The 11,114-nt window shown below is 37.2% G+C and overlaps 1 protein-coding gene across 3 annotated transcripts in view; it reads right to left on the minus strand.

Moving 5' to 3' along the window:
* Nucleotides 1–11,114, minus strand: part of KDM4C (lysine (K)-specific demethylase 4C) — a 312,590-nt gene that overhangs the window by 75,625 nt on the left and 225,851 nt on the right. For 2 of the 3 annotated variants that reach the window (XM_008577435.1, XM_008577434.1), the window contains exons 14-15: nt 10,427–10,624; nt 8,927–9,003 (exon numbers count right to left, since the gene is read on the minus strand). In XM_008577435.1, the coding sequence (XP_008575657.1) occupies nt 8,927–9,003; nt 10,427–10,624 (275 nt within the window). Of the gene's footprint in view, nt 1–8,926; nt 9,004–10,410; nt 10,625–11,114 lie in introns of all 3 variants that reach the window. The other variant, XM_008577433.1, reaches the window with a different exon arrangement.

Here is an 11,114-nt window from a genome sequence, read left to right on the forward strand (position 1 = left end):
ATACATAAACCACAGCTGGGAGCTAAGGAGCTACCACTGTGGGCTGAGATGGGAATTCCTCCTATCTCATGAGTATTTCATTAGTACAAATATCTGAATTAATTATTTGTACTAAATGACATTAAATAAATGCATGTCATGTCCTAGGTTATACAGTTGACCTAAAAAAAACTAAGTAGTTCTAGAAATCTTATCTTTGAATACTTACATGAAAAACTGGCAATGACTCACTTAAACCATAATCATCTCTAAAGATTTTCAGAATGAAAACTTTTAAGTGAAGTTGCCTTGCATCCCAACAGAAAGAAAATATCTAGAACTTTTAATATATAACATCAATTTTCATTCACTGCATTATAGGATTGCAGTTTTTGTTCATTTAATTTGCAACACTGACCAATTAAACTGCATATAACTATTTAAATATCATCATACAACCACTTGCATGAAAGAGAACAGAAGAATAAAAAATCATATTCTGTGTTTGTTTCAAAATACATTTTCCTCTGGATTTATTTTCATAATCACATTGCTTACACCAGCATGAAAATTAATTTGAGGTTGCAGAGCACCTGTCTGGTAGCTGTGTAGCAGGCACATGCTAGCTGGCAAGAAGAAGCACCTATATAACTTAAGACTGGCCAGAGGTGCTCTACATGGAGCTTACTACATGTACGTGACAGTATTTCCAGGATCCTGAACTAAGTTCTTCAAGTTGAACATACATAGTACTTTGTTAAAATTGTACAGCATTTGTCTTTCAAATAAAAATCCTGCTGGTTTATTCTTTCTTCACAGCATGACCATCAACAGCAAACAGCAAAGTACATGATTTCTTCATCCTGCCACTGGATTAATTTCTGCCACTCAAGAGAAATGCCTGCACTGCAGTTCTTTCCTGTTCCACTCCTTCCTGGGGATCTCTTTCCTCGTTGCGAAGGAGATGTGCCTTGTAGCTCAGTGACCTCAGGGCATGCACAGCCTGGTGTGTAGTACAGTCTGTTAGGCTCCCCATAATGTCACTCATTATTCTTTCTGACTTTATTTGTACTCTCTGGTTGAAGTGCTAAAGATTAATGAGGCATTTGTTCTCAATCAAGAAGCTATTTATGAATACAGTTCCACTGACAGTAAGCTATGTAGACTTCTTTCTTTCTCTCCATTACAGGGGGAGGGGGGTTAGGGGGGTTGTTTATTGAACAAAAGGGAGAGGAAAGAATAGAGAAAAATGATTTGTAACGTTTTAGCCTGTAAGCAGTTCTCTAACAAAAAGGCTTCTACATCATAGATATGCTGTCCAGGATAACTCATATTCTTGAATGTGCTGTTCTGTTTGGTTAAAGCAAAATAGTTATTACCACCTCGGTCTTTGCAAGCCAAAGTTTAAGTCTGAAGCTGTTCAGAACAATGTGCCTCCTCAAGAAGCAAGAGGTAATTTTGAGCCCAAATGCATTACCACAAGTGGGAGAGTAGGGCCCTGGCTACGGTTTACAGGGACACTTCAATGGGGAGAAACAACACCGCAAAAGCAACCACTTCGCTACCAACGGCCACCACCCACTGGCGAATGCCCTGCCTTTGACAGGAATGGGGCCCTTCTTTTTCCACTAGTTTTACTTTGTATGAGGATCAAAGTCAGCCTTGCAGGCTGACAGACTCTCATCACCTGCGCTTGACAGTATCCCATGGAATAAAAAAAATACAGCATGAAACAGATCAGAGGGAACGTCAATGCCACCATGACCTCTCGAGGCCATAAGCCAATCTGATCTAAAAATCAATGGCTCTGATCTACAAAGCCACTTCAGAGCTCTTCACAAAAGAAAAATGTCAAAGTTGTTGTCAGTTGGGAAATTGGATTCAGGAGATTATCCAGTTCTGGGAAAGGTCCTCTAGCCAGAAACTAGAGTAAATATGAAAGGGAAAAGAACCTACTCTACTCAACCACCCAGTGTTAATTTTTCTACCTTAAGTAGATAACCAATTACACTAGAAGTTAGTGATGGCTTTACTTTCAATGTAAACAAACAAAAACACCTCAGAATTAGGTCAGTTGTAGCTAAGCAGAGTCTAGGCTTGCCAATCTGGAGGCCTGAGTATCGCCTGGTTCTCTTATCACATAGTGGGGTGATCCTGGGCAAAGGAATTACTCTCTTAAGCCCTCTGGTTCTTACCTGTAAACTGAGATTTCTGAAATACATGGAGAATTCTTTAGTCTTTGTCAGTATTAAATTCTGTAGAAGGGCCGAGCCCGTGGCGCACTCAGGAGAGTGCGGCGCTGGGAGCGCAGCAGGACTCCTGCCGCGGGTCCAGATCCTATATAGGGATGACCAGTATGCTCACTGGCTCAGTGTGGTGCGGCCGGTCTCAAAAAGGACAAAAAAAAAAAAAAAATTCTGTGGAAATTAAGAGAATTCTATCCCTGCTACTTATACTGCTTCTAAGTCAAGAATTATTCTTAACTTGTATGTCCAAAGTTAAAAGATAAAACTACTTTTTATAAAACAGAAGATTCCAACAGCCAAATGGTTGGTAATTTCTAATATCAATTATCAGCATCACTATTTTCATTTGGGAGGTTGGAGAGGTGGGAATAAAGAATGTGTTATGGAATAGCATAATCCTCAACCATACCACAAGAAAAATCACCTTAAGATAACTCCTGCTTTAGACAGACAGGAAAGAAAGCACGAGGTCCAGATATAACAGCGGCGTTAGGATTACTTTTCTTCAGATGTGCCTCCATCTATAGAAACTACACTCAATCCATAGGACCTCAAACCAATGGTGGGAGTCAAAGACTCTACCTAATAGACCACCTTCCTCCACCCACCAATTATCACACAGAAGTAAATGGAGAGTTTTAGAGGTAGGAGCTTCATAGATCTCAACATGTCAAGAGATACCAGTTTTCCAAAAGATGGATCATTTCTACCTGATATACTAAGATTGGGAGTGAAACTAAGGTACATTCCAAAGGTCAGGAGCTCTTAGAAATGTTTTTCAGGGCCGGCCCGGTGGCGCACTGCTACAGTGTGCCGCTTGGGAGCGCGGCGGCGCTCCCGCCGAGGGTTCGGATCCCACATACAGACCGGTTCCCGCTCACTGGCTGAGCGAGGTGCGGGTGCAACACTGAGGGTTGCGATCCCGTTGCCGGACACGAAAAAAGACAAAAAGGAAGAAATGTTTTTCAACAAATAAAGTAGATTCTTTAGCCCACAGGATTTAGCAACACTGTGGGACTGGATTTTGTAAAGAATTACCTTAGGTAATTCAGGAATTTAATTTTGTGACCATGACTTCTGCAGAGAAAAAGACTTCACTTTCATACAGGAGCCAAATAAAATAGCCACGTAGAGCACTGGAGGACATGAATGGCAACCATTACTCAATCTGTAGATGCCACTTATTTACAATCGAGCAATAAAAAAAATATCAACAGCCACCAAAATGTTTACTTTAAATCACGGCAATTGCATATTACACTCTTTGTAAGAGGAAAGGAAAAGCTAATTCCAAATAATCATCAAGATATAGTTTGCTCGCATCTAACTGTTACTCCATTTTAAAAAATGAACAAATAAACAAAATATAGGAGACAGAGAATAAATGTATGGCCAACTTAAAAGCCCATTTCATGTTTGGGTTTTGATTTGTTAAAACCACTTTGAGAAAAAGAAACAGAATATTATGTTTGTTATACGTAGACAACTTACTTTATTATTCTGCAGAGTACAATAAATTCTTTTCAATAGATAATAAATGTGTGCAATTACCTACTTTATGCATTTCATTAGACAGAATGAGAATTCTAACCTATAAAGCTTTTTTCACTACAAAATCTACTTTTTTATAACATGACAATATTCATTCAAGAATATAATGAGTAGCTTCCTTTTTTACACTGTAGTACTATCAAATGAAAAAATTCAAATTCTCCTGAATTAAATGTAAAGGAACATACTGAAATAAAAAGAAATTTAGAGCATAATGTGAACTGTCATGTGTTCACAAATGGCAGGTACATATACTTGTAGTAAGGCCTTGAAATTATTATCTTTTATTAAACTTCATTTCTTACACCATTTTTAGATTCACAGCAAAATTAAGAGGAAGGTACAGAGACTTCCCCATACACAGAGCCTCCCCAACTATCAACACTCTCCACCAGAGTGGTACATTTGCTATAACTGATTTAACCAACATTGACAAATCATTATCACCAGAATCCATAGTTGACCACGGGGTTCATTCTAGGTGTTGTAAATCTATGGGTTTGGACAAATGTATAATGACATGTATCCACCATTATAGGACCATACAGAATATTTTCAATGATGAATAATGTATAATGATGAAAAGGTATAATAACATGTAAATTGTCATCTGGCCAATAATTACCATTCTCACATGCTATTCCTACGATTTGTTGTTACTCATCATCTCTAACTAGATTAAGAAGTGCATAAATAAATGTAGTTTTCTTGACGGTCCCCAATTCTTAAGGAAAACTAATTGAAGGAAAATGGAAATACAAAGCAAAACAGAATCAAATAATTCTAGGATTGGAATGAACATCAGATATATACATTTTTTTAGTCAACATTTCTCAATTTTTTTTTTTTAATCTTCCTTTAATTTAGATTACAGTTACGTGATCGACTGCATTTACCCTGCCTTCTCCCTAAGAAATACTTAAGGTAATAAAAAAGATCCCTAGTAAGACAAAGTACAAATGATACTTTATTCAGAATTTTTCAAACTGACAATGAAAAATTACAGCACAGGCTTACCGCTGCCATGTACAGAAGACTGGCAACTCAAGATTGGTCAAAGTTGTAAATCTGAGTGTAGTGTCATTTTTTGTGACTTCCTGTGATTAGTTGCCAATCTTCACATGCAGTTTTCACTCCCATTTATGGTACTCTCACAAACCCCGCACCCCTCAAAGGTCCCTAAAGAAACATCCAAATTTTCTGGACAGAAATGACTACCAAACTGCTACATTATCCCTTAATTTTAACAAAGAATCTTATTCAAATGCCCTTTTAACATCTTTAAGTTTCCTGCTTATATTTATTTACTCTTTAGAATTTAGTATTATAAATTTTTCAAAAGATCACAGAGAAAATTCTAATACTTATTAGCAACTACATTTAATATTTTATAAAGTATTAAGAATTTTGATTATTAATTTTTAGAATAAAATAACTATTTAGGTAATCAGCCTATTTGAGACATTTAACTAACATCCTCTTTCATAATTAGAAGTTTGGCCCTAAAGTGGTGTTCAGGTATTTAATACCTAGACACAAAAAAATTTTGAGAAAAAAGGCAATACAAATTTTATATTTTTATGGTGAGATTAGCATTACATTTCCAATTACCAATAGCTTATAGTGGAAAGTGATGCACAGATTAGATACAAATATAGAAATTTAGGTCAAAAGTGATAAGACGCACATGAAGATTCCAAACAAAGAGATAACTGAAATCAGAGTACTGACTTCCTACACTAAAAACAGGACTTGGTAATGTTTGTAATATACTCTAAAATGATACTATAATGAAGAAGAAAAAATTGCTCTAAAAAGACCAATATACAAGAAGAAGAAAGGAGGGGGGGGGGAGAAGGATACAGAAAAACATACCTGAAAATAATATAATCTAATAAAGCTGGGTAATAAACCATAAACTCAAACACAGCTTTCAGATGGGTGTGTATTTGAACAATACTGAACTAGGACAAGCAGGGGCTCAAAGCAATAGTATCTAATTAGCACTACTGAATATATAAACCTGAATCTAAGCATAGACAGGTATTTGTGGGGTTCTTTGCCTGTTTCATTTCATTCAATTAAAAGTTGGGTATAGAGCCATAATCCTAGAGTCCAAATTAGGGTGTAATCCAAAAATTGAAACTAATCTCTTCCTCAAGCACATGCAGTTGAATCTGCAATACAGCTTCATGTTTCTTATTTTAATTGACTTAAATGGATATGGTAAGTAAATGATGGCAAAATGGATCAGAGTGAGGTCTGAACCTACTCTCTGGAAAGGGTAAATACGCTGGAGGTCACAAATAAAGATCTAGCCACTATCACTGTATCAACCTTCCTACCTTATGCTCTATTACAACAGAAATGTTCCAACATTACGCCAGATATTAGGGATGTTAGATAAATGAGAAAGGGTTCTGGCCTCCAGTTACTTAAAAACTAGCAGGGTACCTGAGTTCACAGTGACGTTCACCCTGTAGAATTGATAAGTTTTAAAAAGACAGCTTGTCTGTGAGTACTGATTCCAGCCTTTCATACATACTCTACCACGTTGCCCAAGCTAAAGTTGAAAAACTTACTACTTCCTAACATGTGAACTTATTTATTTATTGTCTGGGATTGGATGAAATAATACCTAAGATATCTTTGCTTCCAAAATATTATTGATTTTTAAGTCCATGATATAATACTATTATAGTCACTCTTTTAAAAAAGAACCTTTAAAAAATAGAATCACCACATACAATTCTCACATATACCTTAAGAAAATGAACCCAAGGTGTTCAAAAACACTACACCACAAAAGGAAACAGAGCTAGAACAATCACATTTGTTGTACAATCATACATCCCAAACTAAATATGCTGTAGGAATATTTTGCATTTCTAATGAATAACTCTTACCTTCACAACGCCTGTTTTAAAAGGAAGAAAATCCTAGGAAACAGTTAGGAATGAGGTTAGAAAAGGACAAGCCAGTAGTGCAATATTGTCTGGCCTCAGCTGCACTATTAGATTTCCATGAGCTCCTTCAAAGACTCCATTTAAAAGAGGTTTAGGGCTCCTCGGGAATCTAAAACTGACCATGTTAGGTTGCTTCCTGAAGAAGTCTGGTCTAAGGATACTCATAAAATGCAATCATTCCACTCACAAAATTAAAAGCACTCAAACTTAAGTGTTTAGTAAAAATTAATATTGCAACACTCACTGCCACTCTAAATCAGGGTGTTAAAATCAGTATATCAATATTGTCAGTAACTTCTCTGCAATACTTAAACTGCAATTCAATTATTTCTCATGAGAGATAGGAATGGAGCTTCACAGACAAAGTTTACTCAAAATGGATAAACTGAAAAAACAATTGGAATCCAGTGTGAATTCAGATCACTTCCAATTAGAAATAAAGAATTATGTAAAGTTATATTCAAGAGTTCCCAGTTCTACTTCAAATCAAAAGAGATTTACATAGTATCAATATTAAAGTACAAATGGCATATTATAGTTTTGAGGGGACAAATGGTTAAGATTAACAGAAAGATGCTTTAATTCAGTTCCAAAGAATGATTAATCAGAGTACTTGCTTTTTAAAACATGCTACATCAAAACAGCATAATTGATCAGAACCAGCTTTAGAATCAGGGTGGGTGGCCTAGGCCTGGCCCTGGCTCTGCCATGCAAAGACCATGGTACCTTGGACAACAGGATTGCTCAGTGTGTGAGCTCAGGAGCCAGGCAGTAACTGTGGATGGAATAGAGAACTCTTAATGCTTTGGTTAACTGGATTAGATGGCCTCTAATTTCTAAATTTATGCTTTAGAGTGAATGAGAGAATATCGCTGGTGAAACCGATTATATAAGACCTCACTTTGGATCATACAATAGGTCTAAGACATGCACGGTAAATAGGAGCTGTATATATTAATAAGAGCTGGATATACTTATTTATCCAGTGCTGCATATTAGCAGGACATCACGGCTGTTTTAAAGATGCTCAACATTATATAGTAAACAAAATGATCTCACCAAAGGAAATGGCAAAATGTTTTCTGGGCCACTAATTCAGACTTCTTAAACGGGAAATATTTGACATCAAATAGATCAGATTATTTGTACTATAAAGAGTATCCATATATTCCTCCATCACTACCCAAAGTGAATCCCAGCAATAGAATCATTTAGAAAGGCATCCCTCTTGGATTCCTTTAATTTATACTCACTAAATGTACAAAATCATGACAAATTTTCATCATGCAAGGCATACTCCTTACATAGTTTTTAACTTCCGTTGCAAGGAAATTCAATTTTTTGCCATTAGAGATCATTGAGGAATAAAACAAGTACTGCTATTACAACTGAAACCATCGAGCTCAGCACCTGCTCTGAGATCATTAGTGAGGGATACAATGTTGAAGTCTGGTAGGCCTTTACTTTCAAGAAAGTTCTGATTCCTCTAGGAAGAAAATGTTTTAAGAAAAATTAAGGCAGAACATAATTAAAAGGCAAAATGTGTGACACAGTAGATTAATGGAATGGAAATCAAAAAATGGATCTAAGCTAAGGTTTCAACAAGGTCTTTAGGAAAAACAATTTAGACAAAGAGGAATTTGTGTCTTCCAAATGGAGGATCATTTGTTGTTAAAGGTTATGTCTCAAGTTCACAGCAATGCCTTGCACAAAGAAGACATTCTAAAATTTCTTAGGGTATGAATATAAGGATAAATAAGTGGGGGAAAGACCTCATGTTAGTTGAAAAATTGCATATAAGCATGGTTTATTCAGGGGTCACTGAGGACTCCCACACCTTGATTGTTACATAGAATATTTATTTTCAAGAACCGCAAAATAGGGATGAGCAGGAAAATAAAGCAAGAATTTGAGACCTTCCAAATGTAAATGTGGATTTGATAAACTGGCAGTCCCTGTTGGTTCCTAAGCAGAGGAACGACACCTAGAAATTTACCTAACATGTCCAGAATGGATATACAGCCAGCATGTAGAATAATCTGGATAGCAAAAACTAGACATACAGAGAAGTATGGAATCACGCACAATAGCGTGTGTGTAATCTTATCTTTCAATGAGATTCAAATGTGTTCACAGTGGGTGGGGTGACAGGAGGGGTAAGCGATACTAAAATAAGCAACTTACTGCTGTCCATGCATTTCTTTTGCACCGGGCACACAGCCATCCATCACAGACTTCATGAGAAGGGATACCATAACAACCTATAAAATAATAGTATGGATCCATACATTAGGTTTTCTGCATCTTCAAAATATTACATATCTCAAAACTGAATTAAATAAAATTAAGACATCTGCCTACCATACTGTTTCTGACTCCCACTGCTTAGAACAAAAGATAATAAGCAGGGCTGTCTCAAAGACACTTTTTTTTTTTGGTCTTTTTCCGTGTCCGGCAGCAGATCGCAACCCTCAGTGTCGCCCCCGTACCGGACCGGGACAGGCAACGGGATCGCAGCCCTCGGTGTTGCTCCCGCGCCTCACTCAGCCAGTGAGCGGGAACTGGTCTGTATGTGGGATCCGAACCCTCGGTGGGAGCGCCGCCGCGCGGGAGCGGCGCACTATAGCAGTGCACCACCAGGCCGGCCCTCAAAGACACTTTAGGTTCTCATGCTACATTACTAACATAATAGCGGTCCAAGGAAACATGAGAATGTGGGTCCTGTTGTAACTAAATGCTTACAATAGTTATCATAGGAAATATTGATGATAATTCTTGAAAAGGCAATAATAAAATTTCTAAACTGTCAAGTCTCTTCCTTCACTCATGCAAAAACATTTCAAAATAAGTTACAATCCATGGAACAAAGTTTTGGGAAAAGTTAAAATAAAACAATAAATGAATTTTAACATCTTGGTTTTTTAATTGATATAATTTAAAATAACATTTCAAAAATTATGTCAAATTAGCTTTAATTTCAGTATAGAACAAAGGCTGCACAATCCATGGTTAGTAATGAAGGGATGTCTTCAATTCGATTTGTCTATTCAGTACATGCCTACTCAAAATAACTTCCTAAGGACAAGCTGATGATGCAACTATAGCAATTACATGTAGCAATCAAATGGCACCAACAAAAACATGTTACTCAGGTCTCTCAAAGACAGCTATTAAAACCCCCCTTTAAAAGAGAGTTTTTAAGATTTAATGAGTAATTTCTAAATTTCTGTAATATTTGTTATGGGAATAAAAAATTACAGAAATGTACTTACCCAACAAAAAACTTATCATAGTTAACCAAGTCCATAAAATACTGAGTCCAAGTACATGTTTATGAAATGCTATGGTTAAATTGTACAGCTAGTGCATTCAGGAATCAAGATTAAATCCCAACATTTTGTGAAAGGAACTCCATGATGACCCCTCATTTGGACAACAAACAAACAAACAAAAACCAGACTTGCTGTCTACTCATACAGCATAAAACTGGAGAAAAAAGGATGATTATACCTATACATACTTTCACTGGAAGAAATGCAAGAATGATCTAACGATTAAGCATGCCAATAGTTTAAAGTAATAGATTTGATAGGTTCCAAAGAGGTGAATAATAGAGACTATCTGAAGCACTACAAAGCCAGCAACTGATAAATTATAAATTCATTTACTTGCATGAACCCGTACACAGCACTTTGCACAGGAAATCAGAAGACTTGTTCCATCCTCTTCAAGGAAGGCATTAGGTGGAGAATATTCTATATTTCCTTCACTATAAATAAAACACATCTCTGGAATGAGGGGCTTAGTCTTTCCTCCGGATGTAACTACTTCATCTAACTTTGTCTCCCATATAGAATCATTTTCTTCGTTGCTGCTATCTGGCTGAAAAACACAACAGTTCCACATGAGTGAAAAACGCAGGCAAAAGCCCATCATTCATTCTGGTCGCTCGAATCCACTAACATCCGTTCCAGCAACTAACTTCCAACTTTTGTTCTCCCTGTTGTTCTCCTTGACCCAACTATTAGCTTTTTATCAGTGCTCCTCCGCAGGTACCCACCCAGAAGCTAATCTGTAAGAACAAGTGAATCTTCTGGATGTCTGCTCGTACAAGAAAGTGATGAGCTTGGGCCGGCCCGGTGGCGCACTGGATGGTGCGCCGCTTGGGAAGTGCGGCAGCACTCCCGTCCGAGGGTTCGGATCCCATGTACAGACCGGTTCCCGCTCACTGGCTGAGCGAGGCGCGGGAGCAACACCGAGGTTTGCGATCCCGTTGCCGGTCCCCGGTCCGGTACGGGGGCAACACTGAGGGTTGCGATCCGTTGCCGGACATGGAAAAAAGACAAAAAAAAAAAAAAAAAAAAAAAAAAAA

The sequence above is a fragment of the Galeopterus variegatus genome, unplaced genomic scaffold (assembly GCF_000696425.1).
Source record: "Galeopterus variegatus unplaced genomic scaffold, G_variegatus-3.0.2 Scaffold1509, whole genome shotgun sequence".
NCBI lineage: Eukaryota > Metazoa > Chordata > Mammalia > Dermoptera > Cynocephalidae > Galeopterus > Galeopterus variegatus.